Source organism: Rhipicephalus sanguineus, chromosome 1, assembly GCF_013339695.2.
Source record: "Rhipicephalus sanguineus isolate Rsan-2018 chromosome 1, BIME_Rsan_1.4, whole genome shotgun sequence".
Taxonomy (NCBI): Eukaryota; Metazoa; Arthropoda; class Arachnida; order Ixodida; family Ixodidae; genus Rhipicephalus; species Rhipicephalus sanguineus.
In genome coordinates, this window is record NC_051176.1 from 151830871 (window position 1) to 151849727 (window position 18857).

Below are 18857 nucleotides of genomic sequence, written 5' to 3' on the forward strand. Positions count from 1 at the left end.
GTTCGAGCAGTGCGCATGCGTCATTTTGCGGCCGCGAGAATGGATATACAGTAAAGCTCTCATATTGCAGAGTTTTGTAGTGTCACGAGTACGTTTACAGAAGCGACACGACGCAGTCGACGCATTCACTACTCCTCCTTCCGTGTTTTTTTTTTTTTTTCCTTTAACGCTATTATTAGTGACGTACGCTATTTTTGCGTCTGGCACGTTGCGTAGAGGAGTGACTGACGCTCGTCAAGCGAGCTCGAATCGACATAAGCGGCTCCCTGAAAAGTGCGTCATCCACGTGAGCTGCACGTCTTGTGCGAGGCCTGCGTGGCACTCCAAACAATGTGGACCCGAATTCACGGCGTCGTTCAGTGGCTGGACAATAGCGAGTGAGATGACAGCGAAGCTGGCCGGCGAGTGATGTTCAATTCTTATGTGAGTTAGTAGAATAAGAAAAGAACACTGACGGGATTTCAACCCACCCGGCAGATTCCTTTTGAATAGAGGTGTCTTGTGTCCCAGCCTTCGTACTGAAAACTGAACCGGAACTTCCGTCACCGATGGAATTGTTTAGACTGTGATTCTCATTACCTTAATCCACTAAAATTTTTGTTGGGCATGACTGCAAAATTACCATTTGGAGCGTCTGCAGCTTCCGCGCTCACCTGCTTGCGACTCTAAAACAAAAATTGTTGCAAAAATTTTTGTTTTCTTTCCCGCGCTGGTCGGGAGGGGAGAATACATCGAGACCTAAACTATTTTTTCAGGCCTATTCTTCTGAGTCCCCCTTCAGTGTATGCTACAATATTTGCTTTCGAGGTTGCTCCGTTCATAAGTACTGCAGATTGGGCAAGTTGGTGCATAAGTTCATAAATCGTTCATTCAAGACCAAGTCCCGCGATATGGGGCGATGCATTTCAGCGAATTGAGGTTAGTTCTTCCCAGTCAATTTCTCGGCGGATAATTCGAGTTATCCGGAGGCACGGATCGCGAGGTGATAAGGGTTTTTGGAAGACCAGACACGGTTCTTTCACTCATCACGTGGCATGAAAAAAAAAAAGGAAACAAAAAAGAGACTGAAGAAAACCCGGGGAAACACAAAAGCAGCAGCAAATCAAAAACCAGGTGCGTGAGCACGGCAGGATGGCGTCCACGCATGGAGCCACACGACTATGATCGTTGACTGGCGCAACTGTAAGATCGTGCTTCGTAACCCACAAGACGTGGATCTTCTGAACGCGCCCATCAAAGAGGCTTACGAACAACAACCTATTCGTGGATTAAATTCACAAAGCTATCCCTTCGCGATAACTGGACGTCATTAACCAGCTGCACCTTCGCGAAATTATGGTCGCCTTCATGGTTGGCTGATGTTTATTCGTATAAACTCTGAACTGAAAAAAAAATGAAACGAAAAAGGGAAAGTGAAACGACACCGGAGCTGGTTTTCCATAACGTCAGAGGTGGGTTAACTGACCGCGCGGTTCACCACCAACGAAGGCCGAGAACGGAGTGGCGACGACAGCGTCGATAAGCTCGTAAATCACCTACCGCGGTGGCTTAGCTTAACGTTACCGCGTTGCGCTGCTAAGCACGAGGACGCGCGTTGATACCCCGCCACGGAGACCGCATTTCGACGGGGGCAAAACGCAGCCAGTGTGCTTGGATTTAGGTGCACGTTAGAGAAACTCACATCGTCAAAAGTACTCCTTGTCCCCCATTACGGCGTCCCTCAAAAGCAAATCATTGCTCTAACACGTAAAACCACAGAATCTTTACGCATAAGCTCGCAAGTGAGCAGTGAACTGGCAACGATACGTGGTGCGTTTGTCCTCCAGCGTGCCGCGCGAACTGCATACAGGCGCGATACCACTCCTGATTAGCGTGGGAACTTCGCGGCCTCCGATGTTAAAGAATTGCAAACACGCTAAAAAAAAAAAGAAAAAGAAAAACTTTAAAGACGTCTATACAGTACAACGTCCGTGTACGGATGTTGTATCGTTGTATTGGCAGACCATGGGTACTGACCCGCCACGGTGGTCTAGTGGTTATGCCGCTCGACTGCTGACCCGAAACTCGCGGGATCGAATCCCGGCCGCGGCGACCACATTTCCGATGAAGGCGAAAATGCTTGAGCCCCGTGTACTTAGATTTAGGTGCACGTTAAAGAACCCCAGGTGTTCGAAATTTCTGGAGCCCTCGACAACGGCGTCCCTCCTAACCATATCGTGGTTTTGGGACGTTAAACTCCAACGATTATTATTATTAAGACAATGGGTATTGACCATGGGTCTAGTTACACCCGTGGATCTGCATATAGACCACTATACTGCCATTATATATATATACACATATACGCCACCGAATCACGTCTTCATTCGAGGTCATGGGTTCTCACAGCACATGTGCACGCCGCACGCATGCTAGGCAGATGTGATATACTACACAAACTCCGACGTTCGTGACCTGGTTTTATCGCCGTGAATAATTTTACTATTGCCGCCCCCATAAAAGATTTCATCCACGGCGTCTGCCCTTATATAAAGTTTCTTAGATAATTCCAAAGTGCAAAATAATTTTGCGACTCATAATTCAAAAACGATGTAATTTCGCTGGCGTAGGAACGAAACAAAATCTTTTTTGCGGGCAGCGCAGTTTCGCCGGCGCGATGCCATCATACAGGCCCTGTACACGAAGTCATCAAACGGCTAAAGATGACATGGCCAACCTACTAATCTCATTAAGTAAGATTGTAACCCAGAGGAAAAGGCCCAATATGGTAAGTCACGCAGAAAACTGGGCTGTAAGCGCACATTCTAACGCGAAATCTGAGTTCGAAAGCACTACCTCTAAAGTCCTCCTATAGCGGACCGCCATATTGACAAGATATACCAAGCCCGATTTGCCGCCCTTTTAGTAATAATAATATCTGGGGTTTAACGTCCCAAAATCACGATATGATTATAAGAGACGCCGTAGTGGAGGGCTCCGGAAATTCCGCCCTTTTAGTTCTTTGCCCTTCGGACGAAACTGATCACCTTAGTTTTGCTCATGCGCGCATGCTTATTGAACGAGTTAACGAATCTTAAATTTTTAAGTGATAACACTGTTGTATAGCTGTAATTAAGTGCGGCCATGCTCTGTAAAGCCAGCTGCATAAGCAGATACGACAGTGAGACGGATCGCGAGTGGGCGGCACATGCACCGCATACGATAGCGCTTTCCGGGCATTTTTGCAGCGTAAAGGACAGTTTGGTCAACTTCCAGGTGATACCATGTGTTGAGTGGGCGCTCAGCCGCAGGCCATTCGTCAGGCATTATTCGTTCCATGAAAGCTCTTGAAAGCACAGACATTCCTTTCAGCATCAGTGACATCCAAAGTGAGGTACATCTGCGATATATGCTATAGATGCGTTCAAGCGCAGTAGCACTGGACCGTCCACCCAGTATAGCAATATCTGGGGTTTAACGTCCCAAAACCACGATATGATTATGAGAGACGCCGTAGTGGAGGGCTCCGGAAATATCGACCACCTGGGGTTCTTTAACGTCCGGGATTTGATCCCGCGACCTTCGGGTAAGCAGTCGAGCGCCATAACCACCAGACCACCGTGGCGGGGCTAGACCGTCCACCCATTCGTTTATCTTGGTGACAGCAGTAACGTGGATCATGATAAGCCATTATTCAATGAGCAGCTTACGCGATAAATGAGGTGACTGGGTATACGTCCATGTGTACGTGTCGCTTCTTCAATGACAAAAAGAATCCTTTAAATTTTATCAAACTCTGGGCGGAATGGAACCTCTGCTTCTTATGTACTCGGAACATCTTGCATCCGCATAAGCGCCAAGCGCGTAATTTGCGGCGGCGCCACAAGGTAGCGCCCTGTGTCCAGCGGTAAAACGCTAGAGAGGAGCCCGGCTACAGCACGCGCCTCACGAATGACGTGTGCGGCTACTTTGCGACTACTTCTGCATAGAGGAAAATCCGGATAATAAATGAAACTTCTTCAGTTCCCCAGCTGCAAAAAAAAAAAAAAATACCTGGACCAACCGCTTCTAAAACCTTCCTCCCATTCCCACTCTCGAGAACGCTAACGTAAGACATCCAAACTAACAGCGCACAAGGTGAAAAATCAACAAGACATGTGCTATATATTCAAGGTACGAAAACTAATATCCAGAATTTGTTTGCAGCCATTTGTTTTCAACCCTTTGTTTGCAACGTCCACGTCATCTCTTTTTTATTCGCATTCGTGAGACAAAGCGATCGTTAATTTACTCTTTGATGCAGCAAGTGTTTTATGTCGAACGGGCGGCAGTAAAATATCCTCTGAATAACTGGGGCCTCTCGAATGATTCACGGACTGGCCCATTTTCCATTAGCAATTTTTGTTTTTATTGAACGCGCTGGATAAGTGAAAATAAGCCGCTATACTCATAATGTAAGGCGCAAATATATCGCGATTAACTTCGTAAAAATCAGGGCCTACGCGTTCACAAAAATCTATGGGAGCACCTGCAAGATTCTTTTGACGCGCTTCGCTGTGTTGTGGAGAAATGTTTCTGAGTTTAGTGCTGCTGCGTCATGTTTTCCGGGTGCAGTGTTGGGGTTTATGAGATCGCAACGACGCAAGACGACAAACCGGTCATATTGCGATCATATATATACAGCTAAGTTTTATTTTGCGGAGTTCTCATTATTCGCAGAATCAACGGTTATCGCTGCTTGCGACCATTCGACTGGCGGTATACGTTGCCTCGCTGCAGCTCGACGTGCTCGCTCCGCAGCCGTTCGCTTTGCCTTTGGCGTTGTCGGGGCACTTGGGTGGTGAGCGTTGCTTCGCCGCAGCAGCAGCTCGCTTCGCACTTTTCGCAGCGTTGCGGCGGTCTCGTACTTCGTCGGCGGCGAACTAGCGTCTCCGGCCACGCCTTTCTGTCTCGACTGATCATGTAGACGCGAGCGAATGAAATTCGGACGACGAAGACTCCGTATAGCGCTGACAGTGTAGCCACTCTTGTCATGCGTCATGGTTCGCTTAAGCAGAGTTCGACCACGCGTACAGAAGGTATTCATCACTGTCGCCTTTTGCAACGGTGGTGCAATGCAACAGTAGTTGCTTCGTTCGCAATGTATATACTACATTAAAGTACGTTCGTAATAAACACCACGTAAGAAAAAGAAAAAAAAAGACGGTGGCGCAGAGGTGAGCGCGCTCGGCTACGAAGTGTCGCAGTAATGGTGGTGCGGGGTTGGAATCCCCACCGTGGCCACTTCTTTTCTTAGTTCACTGAAGATGACGTAATTTGTGAGCCGTTTTTCTCTATAACTTTCTGCCATGCCTGTATAGGTCCGATTTCATCAGCCTTTTCGCAAGTATACGTTCATCCTTACCATTAGGGCCGTACGCGTTAGCTAGAAATAAGTATCACATCAAGATTGGCTGCGATTTCTTCTTACGTACAGTTTCAGAGTAAGACGTTAATTATCAATACGGTCCTTGTTGCGGAAACGCCATACATAAGGCATACCACCGTCGAGGTCATCATCTCGTCATCGCTGCTATTTGATTTCGACCACCCAGAAACAACTGTCGTTTCAATATCCAGCTCCGCACAACGCATTTGCGTTGCGCGTCATTATAGTAAAAGAGGCGCCAAGAGTCAGACTCAGTATTTCCAGCTTTCTCGTCTTCATCTCGATGCATTTTTAGTCAGCTTTCCGACCAAAAAAAAAAAAAATTCTTAAAACGTAAAGGCCATCGCCGCAAGAAACGCTTCGCGAATCAGCCGATTACGGCTCATTTTCTTTCGCTGCACGCATCGCCGGAGTGGTGTGTCCGCGGCCTCCCGTCTTTATTATACGACATTGAAACGGCGCGATAGTACCGTTTCAATGTCGTATAACACTAAACTCGAAGAAAGCGGCACTTACCTGTTTCCCGAGCAGTTTCTTGCGGTGAACCAGTCGGTTTTCGCAACGCGAACTTTCATTACACGTTTTGAAAATTGGAAATAAAAATGAGCTGATAAACAATCGCGGTCATGAACATGGAAGGGACGCACACTACACAAGGTCCGTGTGGTGTGCGACCCTGTTGCCCAGAGAGACTGGTGCTGCTGATAGATGTCGCTGAGAGGTGGTAAAAGAAGGAAGCGCGCGGAAAAGCGAAGCGATTAGCACTATTAGCTCAGATTAAGGAGAAGGAACGTGCAAGCGCGAACGTATAAATTTCTTCAAGCGTGACACGCTCGGTTTAGAACTCGCGTTTCAATTGTTAGTGCGGCATAACTCTGACTGCACACCTGACATTAATGTCGGTTTTCCGCCCGGCGGTTCCCGTCCGCAATCGTTTGCATCCGGTTCGTAGCACGGGCTGTCACCTCTTTATAACGAGGACAAAAGACGAAGAAGAAACGCTATATGCGGCAACAATGACTCTTAATTGTTATCATTTGAGAATTAAAAAAAAAAAGAAAAGAACTACCGATTAGCTCGATAAGTATCACTACTCAAAGACTCATTGCTCCCTTACATTTGCAAAGGGTGTATTCATGATGGAACTCTGGTCCGTATCGATTCGCCTCTCATTGGAAACCGAAACGAACGTCAAGTTTCTATGACAGAAAAGTAACGTTGTTTTTGATACAGCGCTCGTGCCAGTGCACGTCGAGTGAACATTTAACCGACAAACTGTCTCGATTTTGCGGCCTCTGTTGAGCGACAACGACGTCGACAGTTGCAGCGCTGTCCGACGACTCGAGCAGACGACAAGTGACGCGCGCACCCGAGCGAGCCAACTACTTTAGCATTCTACACACACTACACGAATGACGACGCGTGTGGAGCAGCGTAACTAATGTTTTACGAACGAGGTAGACGGTTGTCGACCGCTCACCTTGTAGATGCAGGCGGTCTCGTGCCGGCGTTGACGCTGCGCCGCTTGCCGATGCTGTAGGCCGGCCAGCGCCGAGCAGAGCACGAGCGAGAGCATGCCGGAGAGCAGGAGCATGGTGGCCAGGCCCTGCACGACCGCGTCCCTGCGCATATCCAGGGCGACTGACACCAGCAGCGGGAGCGAGGCCCGCTCGCTGCTGCTCCCTTCCTCCTCCTCGACCGACGCCGGACGACCGCTCGGCGCCGCCTCCCTTGAGATGGCGGCACTGAAACAGAAGGCATCGCAGGAGGCGCCGTTTTCGAATCTCGCCGCCGTCGTGCACCGTCTCGCGCAGCCTTCGGATGATTTGAGCACCGCACGGTCCCAGGCCGTCCGAAGCATTTATTGGCGGGCCCGGGTTGGGCTGGGTTTGAAGCGACGGGCCTGGACCGGACTTGCGCGCGCTTCTAAAAAGGCATAAGACAGGCCTTCGGACCAGTGTTGCGGAATGGGCGCCTCCATTCCATTCCAATTCTATTCCGGGGAATTAGAACTTGGCGTGATTCCATTCCTTTCAATTCCTCGGAATGGTTCTCACTCCGGGAATGGCAGGGCAGTTCCATTCCTGTAATTCCTCAATGTAGGAAAGACATCTTGATAGTTTTAGCGAGTTAAGAATGAACGCCCCATAAAGCTGATGTCATCAGTTCCAGAAGGGTTGAAAGGCGGGCTAGCTGGTATAGGTTCATACTGGAATACTGGCAGCGCAAACTAACGGGTGTTTGTGTTCCCCTTCTGTGTCCCGTTAGTTTGCACTGCCAATATTCCAGTATAAGTCATCAGAAGCATTAAGAACTATAAAAGTACGCAAAACACGTTACCAAGGTCCAGGGATAGTAGCTTGGTGACATATCTCGTGCAGTACAACCACCCTATACTAATTCCTATAGGGGCAGTTCTCCCGTTACCTATATTATTTGCATGGTCAGCATGCTTGAGTGAATGGTGATGTTTTATTATTGCTTAAGCTTAAATTCGTTAATGCTAAAATGGGGACATAGCGTATTCTTATGCTGACAAAAGTAGTGTTCAAGAAGACTAAGCAGTTTTGCCACGCGGCTGAAGCGGTCGCGAATATGGAGAAAAAAATAGTTTGGTTAATGGGGAGCAAAACCCTCTAGATCTGCTGGTATTATCTGGAATAGTGCGCCGCTCGGGCAGCTTGTGCATTTGCATCGAATACGGAACACTGAGCCGCACTGCTCGTCAGCACTCACGCTTGTCAAGCGCGCCTCGCAAGCGTGGATTGGATGAGAACTTTCTGTGTTCGCCTGTGCGCAGGTATGCAATGTCTTCCTTGTCGCAAAGGTTATTTACGTGTGTCAGGTAATAACCTGCTCGTGAGATAAAGATCAGGCTGTGCATAGAGTATTCGCTACTTTCGTGTGGAGACAGTATTGAAAAAGGGTGGAGGGGGGGAGGGGAGTATGAGGTGAGATGGCGCGCAAGCTGGTATACGAAAGCTTGCAGTGAGCACAAGCATCGCGCCAGCGTCAATGCCCATCACAACTTTTTTCGAATATGCGTCCGAGGCGACAGAAGCAAGAACAAAGAAGTGAAGGGTGGGGAGACAGCAGGCGGCTGGGGCGCCGCCGAAGGGGAAAAAATCACAAGGTGTAAAGGGGGGGGGGGGGGGCGTAGTTGCGCACGACGGATACCAACGGCATAGAGCCGCGGTTACGCGACGAATAAACAAACTTCGGAGCAACACAGTCTATATAAGGAGAAGTCTATATAAGTAGGCGCGTCTATATAGACAGTCTATATAAGTAGTAGGCGCGTCGCTTATAAATGTACCGTGCTTGTAATCAGCCAAGCCATTTTGAAAATATTGCTTTATTGTTAAATTCGAGGCTCTGCCTTACAAATGTTTGAAGTTTGAGAAACAGCGCGTAGACGAAAACGTGCTCTATTTTCTGAAAAAGACGTAATTCCATTCCCATTCCATACCGTGCAAAAGGCGCTCAACTCCATTTCCATTACATTCCTCCAAGCGTTGTCCCCATTCCATTCCGGGGTCTCGAAAATGTGGAATGATTCCGGAGTCATTCTAATTCCGGAGTGGCAACTCCGCAACACTGCTTCGGACTAGAGGTGTGCACGGGCTCCGGGTAGCCCGAAAGCCCGAGCCCGACCCGGCCCGCGGGCCGGGCTCGGGCGGGCCGACGTATTTTCACCTCGGGCCCGGGCCGGGCTCGGGCTACTTGGAGTTTTATCGGGCCGGGCTCGGGCCCGGCGCAAAGCCCGACTCAAGCCCGAAATATTGAGAATGAGCGGGAATTGTTTTCGGCACGCATGCAGCGCCTTTTCCGCGACCGCCCTTTACCGCTTTTCCTTTCCATTCGCTACTTTAAACAAAAGGGGAGCAGGTAAAGCACTGCCTCTGTTGCACTCCGACAAACAGAGAAGTAACACCACCTGAGCTAGTGACGGCGCCAAGCGACTCTTCGCGTTAGATATGAGTAAAAATGCACGCGACAGCGACCCGACGTAGATCGCCTTCGTGCAAGCTGACGCTTGCATGGGCATACCCCATACACGTGACGGCTTTGGCGAGCGAACTCCATTGTTACTGGCACGAGGCCGTCTACTTGTAATTTGTTATCTGTGTAATAGAGGCTGTTCGTCGTGTGTCGTTTGATCATATTTGATATGGTCAATAAAATGCCGAATTACCGGAAAGCGATGTTTTGTTTTCGCAGCGAACCTTCAAAAAGACGAGCCGGGCCGGGCCGGGCCCGGGATTGTGTTTTCGTACGTCGGGCCGGGCCGGGCGGGCTCGCAGCCCTTTGCCGTCGGGCTCGGGCGGGCCTTCGACAATGTCAGCGGGCCCGGGCCGGGCTCGGGCTCGGAAATACGGCCCGTGCACAGCTCTACTTCGGACACACGCGAGCGTTACGCGTGGCTTAGTCCAAGGCATACTGGGCCGAGCTGGATGGACGCGTACAAATAGCTGGTCCAACCTTTTCTTTTCACAAAAAAAAAATATTTTTTCCGCGTAAGGAAAAATAAATTATACGAAAAACCGCTTTTCAGACCATTTTCCTGTTCTTGGAGGCCCATCCACGAGCGCCAGTATATAGCGAACGCAATTTTTGTGGATCTGGGCATGCGTATTTCAACTTCCAAGAGAAAAGGATCTGCTTGAAGCCACAGAGCCTGGACAACCTCCTGTTTTTTCACAAGAACATGTAGATGTTGTCCAAAAACAGAAGGCACGGGCTTAGTAGCACGGGCTCGGATCGGGCCCGGACAGAGCTGGGCACCACCAAGTTTGCCCGAGCCCGGGCTTGGTGTCGGGCACGGTCTGGGCTGCGGCTTCATAAAGAAAAATCAGGTCCGTGCAGTGCTCTAATCTGGATCGCTTACTCGCCAGCACGCGTTGGCTCAGTGGTCAGTACGGTTTGGCTGCTGAGCGCGAGGCCGTGGGTTCGATTGCAGACCGAGGTGTTCTGATTAGGACGAGATGCAGCAATGCTCGTGGAGTACTCCAGTTTATGTGCACGTCAACGAACTGCATGTGGGGAAAATTAATGGGGAGCCCTTTGCCACTGTGCGTCCACTACAGTGTCCCTCAATACCCACTTTGAAGATCTGGGACGTTAACTCCCACAATTTACTTCAGGTTATTATTGCACGTTCGTCTGGCGAAACTTAAACATTCGGTGTTACGCACTTAGAGACGGGACGTGTTCAGGATACACTTATCCGACAGTGATGGCGTCCTCAGGAAATAATGGAAAACAGGTTCTAGAACGAAATGAGGAATTAACTGAACAGTTACTTTTAGCCTTAACCAGCACTAAACGAAACACAAGTTTGTTTGTTTGTTTGTTTGTTTGTTTGTTTGTTTGTTTGTTTGTTTGTTTGTTTGTTTGTTTGTTTGTTTGTTTGTTTGTTTGTTTGTTTGTTTGTTTGTTTGTTTGTTTGTTTGCGTGGGTGAACCGTCCTGAGTCGGTTCGCCCAAAGGTTCAGGCCAGGGTCGTCGTTGCTGGATTTCCACGACCAGGCATGCCGCGGTGCTGACGATAGCAAACGACGATTCTCGCATAAATTCTGCGCGGTGAGTGGAGTCCTCGGAGGCAGTCATATGGCTCGCCACTATGGCCTTTTTGTTTGTTTATTTCTTTTATTTCTGTAATGAATATTGTCTTATTCAATCCCGAGTTTCCTGCACTCTTTAGCAGAACTATTCACCGCGCCTGTGACTTCGTTTCTTGGTTCACTTCATGTATTCTTCAGGATCATGCTGACTATGCGCGACTTCATCGGCTTCGGTTGATTTTCCAAGGTTTTCAAACGTCGAGCAGTGGAAGGCCCAGCTGACAAGTTCAAGCCTTGAAGACCAGCGACGTCTGGTGAACAGGGCCAAGCTGTGAGCTCAGGCCTACAGCATCCTGGACTAGCGACGCCGCCCACCTTGAACGACCCTGCCGTCGGCTCACTCCACTGAATAAAGCTTATTCCTCCTCCTCCTCCTTACCTAAAGCTATAGATACGTGGCGCAACTTAAGAGAGAAACAGATGGGAGGGTAAAGACAGGAAGGTTAAACAGTAGGAAATTTTTCGGTCCGATTTCCTATACACTGCAAAACGGTTAAGAAAGTGAAGGGAGAAAGTTTGAAACAGGTAGCACAGGCACATCTCCACCACATTCGGTCAGTATTGGCACTTTCACTCCGCGATGTGACTTGTCTATCGGAACAAACGCCACATAAGTATACATCCGCTTGTGCAGGTGTGAGATCTGCTGTACCGTAAGTCTACGTGCTCCAAGGCGGAAAAAAAAAAGAAAAGACGTGTGCAGTTCCTGACGCTTCTGTCCACGTATAAACGTTTACGATCGCTTCTACATATAATTTTCCCTGCTTTTCCGTTTTCAGTTGTGTCAGGCGTATCTCGCCATCACTATATATAAGTCAGTAAAACAGCTCAGTAGTACAGCCAGGTACAGCCATGACATCTCAGCTATTTTAGGTCGGACATTGTCGCAAGTTTGCTGCCCAGTACAAGAACTATTTCTTTCCGAAGCCTGCTTTTAGACGTTTGTGCGCGCATTGTATGCACGTCTCTTAGAGCGTGAGTGTGTACGCATTGTCGGAGCGTGCTACCTAATGTTGCTGTCGATTCGCCGCCGTGTAGGATACTGCGTGCGCCAAGGGCATTTGCTGGGCTCAGGCACACAATAGCGCATTGGATGCGCTGTCCTACACGCGTATTGTAGTTTGCGTGCGGCATCTTCAGTGACTCCCACTGCTGCTTCTTAAGCGCGATTGACGCCTTTGCGGAATACAAATTGCGCGTAATTGGAAATGAAGCTGACTGTGTGAGAACCATTATAGTGTGCGGTGCCTCCATCAGGCTCGCGCGTTCGACTTCGTCGGCCCTTGCGACAGCGTCGTCAACTAATCGAGCTGGACACGTACCGTTTCCCTCAGAGACGTGCAGCTCTGTCGTATACGAATTGATCTGAACATAATTACTTAAGGTTGAGTGCTTTACTGTTTACCACGCTTGTTTTCTCTTAGGTGGCTTCTCTGAAAATGAAGGTAGTGGTGCTGTCTGTCATCTTCTTGTAAACCGTGATTGTTCAAAAGAGCGATCGATTGGGCTAGACGGTGACTGTTGATTGTTCTTGCGCTATGTACGAAGCACTGACAGGGGCAGGATGAAAGCTGGCAATGAACGAAGGCACAAATTTGATTCTGTCTTTATCACTGCGTAAAAGTACAGTTACTTCGGGGAAACATATGCTTTCACATGAGTATGAATTGAAAATGGCCCAGAATGATGATTATTGTCAAACGATGTTATTAAAGTACGCAATTATCCTTCCCATATCGAAACGATGTCTTTAGTGGGTCGTGGTTTCAGTACCAGCCTACACATGAAAAATCTTTATCGAGATAGATACAGACGCAAACGCGCCTAAATTGCCGTGGTGATAAATTACGAGGAAAAATGTGTGACAAGCGCTACCGTCTGTAAACCACACGTAGAAACCGCAGAGGAAATAGCTATCGCGCTAGCCGTAGCACAAACGCAAGCGTATACGTAATCATCAGTGATTCGCAGACGGCAATGCGAAACTTTGCAAGCGGTCAAATCTCCCAAGGGGCACAACGAATCCTAAAGCTAGGTAATAAGTTAATAACCAAGAAAAAAAGAGTCCATCTCATCTGACACCCGCTCACACGGCAGCAAAGAGGCGGCGCACCGCATGGCTCGAGAGCTTACGGAGCGAGCCTCGGTTTGCCCCGCCTCACGGACTACGAGTGGGAGCGGGAAGATAGAATAACCACGTTTCACGAAATTACACGACAGCATAGATTGCATAGGCGTACATTCCCGCCGCCTCACCCAAGATTATGCGAGAAACAGTCTGCCGATTGGCAGCAGCATCCTACCTGAGTCCAGCTCTCATGCCCATAATACATCCAGGTTTAGACGCGACAGACAAGTGCAGACATTGCGACTCTAGAGCCACACTAGAGCATATCCTATGAGAATATTCGGGTATATAATACACAATAACAGTATGCAGCCTCAAACAGCGACAGCCTCCGCATGCGCTCTGAGTCCGCGTTGCTCAGCTCGGACCTGGAGCACCAACTATGCACCGTCCAGCGAGACGAGGAAGCCGCCAAAGCGGCCAAAGGCCAGCAAGCCTTGGCCGAAGCCTAGGCGGAATCCAGGCCCATCCCATCAATTCTCAGAGCATTTAATGAAGTTCTTTGATCTGATATGATCGAGCACACCCATGAATATGTTGGTACAATTCGGACCAATTTTAGTTCGCACAGATGCTTCATAACATGAGCCTAATGTTCGATATTAAATTCAAGATTGTTGTATTCGGTAGTATGTTTCAGTAACGTGGCTAGGCTTGCATGATCAATGGAATTCTTCAAGTTGGAAGGCTCATAGTCCTGACCAACGGCTCGAATTCCATCGGCCTGATGAATGATCAATTTGAACCATGTCGAAAACCAGCGTAACCATGTTACAAACGAGCGCTTAAACCGCTTTCGAAAGCGCATCCAATCACGGCGCCGATCGGGCGCGCGCCACCGGCGCCGCGACACAAGGCGCCAGCAGCTAGCCTCGACAGAGCGCGCGCATCGAAAAAGCAATTATCAAAAGGCGCCGAAAGGACCGAAAGCGCGCCCCCTTACATGGCGGGGCCTCGCTCGTCTGCGCTCCCTCCCTCGAGTCGCTGCCTAGCTCTCCGCGCGCTCGCGGCGTTGAGTTGAGGGAGAAAGCTGCGGAACGTGATCTCTATAATTTGGTAACACCACTTAGACTTGACGGATTCGAAAAATTTTTGCGGCATATGACTCGTGAAGAGTCATACGTCAATAATGAGACTATTCCAATATAACTAAGAAAGGTGTTGCAGGGCCCCTTTAAAGTCGACTACGGCGGCCTCATAAGAGATATCGTCATGGAAAAGCTTTTTCATCTTCGTGCTAGAAAATACATCATAAAGATCGCGCTGCGATCTTCTAGCTTCCCGGTTACGTAGTGCAGATTGTAGAGCGACCGTCCCGGAAAGACGTTGGTCTCGGGTGTGAATGCCAAACCAGGACAAATTTCTTTTCCCTCGGACTTCCTTTTGCAGCTTCGTGCTACAAACGGGTGGACTATCACTGTTTCCTCTCACAATACACGCTTTCACAAGTTGCCGGGATAGATGGCTCGATCGTTCGAGCAGGAGGAGGAATAAACTTTTATTGAGACCAGCAATTTGTTTGGCTGGGCCTAGGCCTCCCACGTGGGGACGTCGAGGTCTTGCCTCTCCGCCGCCTCGCGGGCCTGCTGGGTCGCCGAAAGCTGGTCGTCGAAGTGGGAGCTGCGCAGGGCGGCATGCCATCTCGACGAGAGGGTCTCGGTGTTAACGGACGGGTACTGGTGTTTACACTCCCACAGCATATGCGGGAGCGAAGCGACCTGGGTCTTGCATACCTTACAGGTGTGGTTAGGATAAATGTCTGGGTATATCTTGTGGTATCGATGTAGTGACGGGTACGTGTTTGTAACAGGCGGAGGGTGGTTGCCTGCGCTCTGTTTAGCTTGTGATGAGGGGTGGGTAAGGTTCTTCTTTCGAGGTAAAATGCTTTGGTGATGTCGTTGTAGCTGGTGAGGCGATCGCGTTCCGCGGGTACACCTGCGCTGTCTCCGGCACGGTTGACCAGGCCTCGTGCTACGGAGTGTGCGACCTCGTTAAGGTTGGTGAGGTGCGGATGAACGTCGCCGGCATGTGCTGGAATCCAGACGAGCGTGATTTGGTTATCTGCTGAGTGAGGGGCGTGGTGTAGGATGCGTAGTGCTTGCCGTGAGATGCGGCCTTTTATATAGTTGTTGATTGCCGTGCGGGAGTCGCTCACGATGGTGTCGCAGTCTGGGTCGAGGGCGGCCAGGGCGATGGCCACCTCTTCGGCAGTCTCAGCGTTCTGGGTTACGATGCTGGCAGCGTGTCTGAGCGAGCCGCCTTGGGTGGTAGCCGCTGCGAAGCGGTGCCCGTCTTGATATTCAGCTGCATCGACAAAGGTGACGCCTGTGGTGTCGCCGTAAGCTTTGATGAGGGAGGCGGCCCGTGCCTTCCGCCGTTCCTTGTTGTATTCAGGGTGCATGTTTTTGGGGATGGGGTCGGCATGTAGCCAAGCCCGGATACGTCCTGGGATTGGGTGTTTGTCTCCGTGCTGGCGGTGGTAGGTGATGCCGAGTTTAGTCAGAATGTGCCGACCCGTTTCTGTGAGGGTGAGGCGCTCCAGATGAGCCTGACGCTGCGCTTCGATTAATTCGTCGAGGGTGTTATGGAGTCCTAATTGGAGAAGTTCTGTGCTGGTGTTGTTTGGTAGTCCGAGGGCAAGCTTGTAGGCTCCGCGAATGATGATGTCCAGCTTAGTTTTTTCTGCTTTGTACCAGGTATGGAAGGCGGCGACGTACGTGATGTGGCAGATAACGAACGAGTGAACGAGGCGGATGAGGCTTTCTTCCTTCATGCCCTGCCTTCGGTTTGTCACCCGCTATAACAGCCGCGACGTGTTGGCCGTCTGTCGGAGGATCTTGGAGATAGCCGTTGAGTTCGCACCGTTGGCTTCGAGCAAAAAAAAAAAAAAAAAAAAAAAAAAGAAAGACACTTCTGGATTACTTTTCTGACGCGTATTCCACGTATAACGCAGTTAGACTCTATTAAGATTAGTGCATACACACTAAACATTTTACACCCTTAAGGGTGTAAAAAGGGTGTTAATGACATTAACACCCTTTTTGGCATTGTACAACACCCTTTTCTCTTTATATACACCCTAAGAGAAGGGTGTGCGCGGAAAAAGGGTGTTAATGTCTTTCAGAAGGGTGTTAATGGAAGAATGTAAGGGTGCATATTGAAGCATTAAGCTGCATCCATGCATTCATATTAAAATCGCGTGCATTGCGCAATGCGTCTGTTGTTGTACTGCCTTTTCTAACTCGAGAAAATGTACAAGAAAATCAGCAAACACTTTTTTTTGCACAAGCTCGAGGTGTGCCCCTACCGTTTCATATTTTCCACAATATATGCCAACCGCATGAACATGTCTCACCGCAGCAACCCTCCTCCCCCTTCCTCTTTGTCGAGTCCTAAAGGAACAAAACAAGCTCAACCATGGATGCAAAAATGAAAATGAAGCGATGGCGTGCTTCTCCCGACGGCCATTGGGGGTAAAGGTAGGAAGAAAAATGTGCTTCGAATTCAACGTCGAAGGTCCTCGGTTGCCATTATTGTCGAATAGCATGCGCAGCCATAACCTTGCCCATTAAAGATGACGTGAGAGGTTCGACAGAGTAAATGTATGGGGCAGAATTGGCGCCCCCTTACAGATTACCTTGGAAAGCGGCTGCCCCCCCCCTCCTCCCCGCTTCCCTCGTGCACACACCTTTGGATAAGAGAGTTCCTAGGACACCGCGAACTCCATGCATGTATACGTGTCGCCTCCCATGCCGCACCGATTTAGCGCAGCGCGTGCATGACCGCGCATGCTCGTAAAACTTACAGCATGACAATAAGTGCAAGTCATATGCTGTAAACCCAATGATGGCTGAATGCACGGCACGACGAACGCACTGTCAACTCCCATCCCACCGCTCAAGAGTGAGAAAAGACGAAGACTACGGCAGCTACGAGAGAGAGCGAGAAGTACGCACGCTATCACGCTATGACATCGTATTTGAAGTGAAGGTACACACACAGAGCGCCACGTTCAACAATGTTTATTTCGAAAACATCGCAGTTTATATGCCCATCACGCGCTGTCACAAGTGTGTGTCCAGTCTGCCGTTCTTACATACACACCATCGCCTCCGAGATAGCGCACCGTCCATCTCGGAAGCCAAAGCTGTGCGCTCTCTCCTTTGCTCCTAGTGCTCCTGGCGATGAAAACGATCGGCAGTCACGTGATGGCGCGTAGAATCACGTGGGGTGATCTTAGCCTGGAAGCCAGGGGAAGCCGCGCCGGCCGCGCTATGCTCCGTTCGCGCTTGGCTGTGGTTGTGCGTCGTCGTGCTGTATAGCTTGGTTTCTGTTCGCGTGCAGCGATGTGATAATTTATATGTTGCGCAGCTGTGATTGATATGCGCGTGGTGTGATCTAAGATGTCGTCCCTACGCTGTGCATTAGCCCTGCGTATTCTCAGGGAAAGTGGCTGTACGCTGTCGAAAATGGATACGTCGAGATTTTGCCGTGCCATTGTGACGCCATTGTTGGCGGTATGGGATCTTGTCATCACGAATGTTCCAGGCGAGTACCTGTTTCTTCTTTTATGTTGTTGTGCTTAGCGTTTGTGTCAGGTGTCATTGTATGTACTGAGCGGTTCACTGCTAAATGGAACATGGAAGCTTGGCGGCCGCTGCCGCCTGTGACGAACATAGCGCAGGCGCAGCACGCGCTGTTCTGAACTTTTTCGTACTTTCGTTGTTTGCTGTCGCGCCGGCCGCGCTTCGAATCCGCGCCTTGTTCTTTCTTCGTGAAGCGAGACGTTTCAGCGTCGAAAGTGCGCCGTCCGCGGTGTCTGGTAGCGGCTGTTACGCGCTTCCTGTCAACGTTACTAGTCTGAATATTCGTCGTACCCGCTCCTCTCCTATCGGAGCGCAGGTGCCGCGGGTGTGGAAAGTATCTTGTTGGGTCGACGCCGCGAGGGCCAGCTGTTTTATGGCATCTTCGACAATTCGCACCGGTGTGCAGCGGGGCGCCCAGGCGCTACGATGATTGGACTAAACGGCGTACCAGGGCGCACCGGTGCGATTTGTCGAAGATGCCATTAGTTTCCGCGATGGACGCGCACTTCGCGGTTCATCACAAGGAACGAAGGTGGCAGCCAATGGCGGCCAGGTGCGTTTGGCTCGTCACTTATTTAAGCCGTGCAGCACGCATACAACAGCGCTGTGGCAGATGGCTTCATTTTCTTATGGTGATAGGGCTGTGCCGTACTGACAAGTTCATAGATGGCCGTAATCGCGTTTTTCGTGCTTTCCGGTGTTTATCTGTAAAAGCGTTGCCGCGTGCATTGGCGCTGAAGTCAGACTTATTGATAGTCCTTTCGCTTTCCCAAAGGACGAAAGACCTTTTCCGTGGCGTCGGCCATATCGCGAGATGAGGGGCGCGGTTAATCTCCGCGACAAATCGTGATTGCGGCATGCGCCAACCGGTAGGCATATGGCCAGCCACTACGACAGGGTATAGTCTTGGTTGGCGATTCGTCGCAATTACGTTTTAACCTTAGTAGGCTTAGAATGTTTACGTGTTAGTGATGTCTTACTTGAAACACAAGAATGCGTAGCTCTGAAAAGTCTCCCTTTGTTCGAATTTTTCCGAATATACGGAAAAGCGCTATTTCGCATTTTTTTAGACCAATGTGCTAATAACTAATATATAAGAGAAATATTCGATTT

The 18857-nt window shown here is 49.6% G+C and overlaps 1 protein-coding gene across 1 annotated transcript in view; it reads right to left on the bottom strand.

The window, feature by feature from the left end:
• The window catches only part of LOC119400311 (lysosomal alpha-mannosidase), a 462470-nt gene that overhangs the window by 388930 nt on the left and 54683 nt on the right, over positions 1–18857 (bottom strand). Inside the window, exon 2 of the mRNA XM_037667342.2 lies at positions 6888–7152. Coding sequence (XP_037523270.2) covers positions 6888–7152 — 265 coding nt within the window. The remainder of the gene's footprint in view (positions 1–6887; positions 7153–18857) is intronic.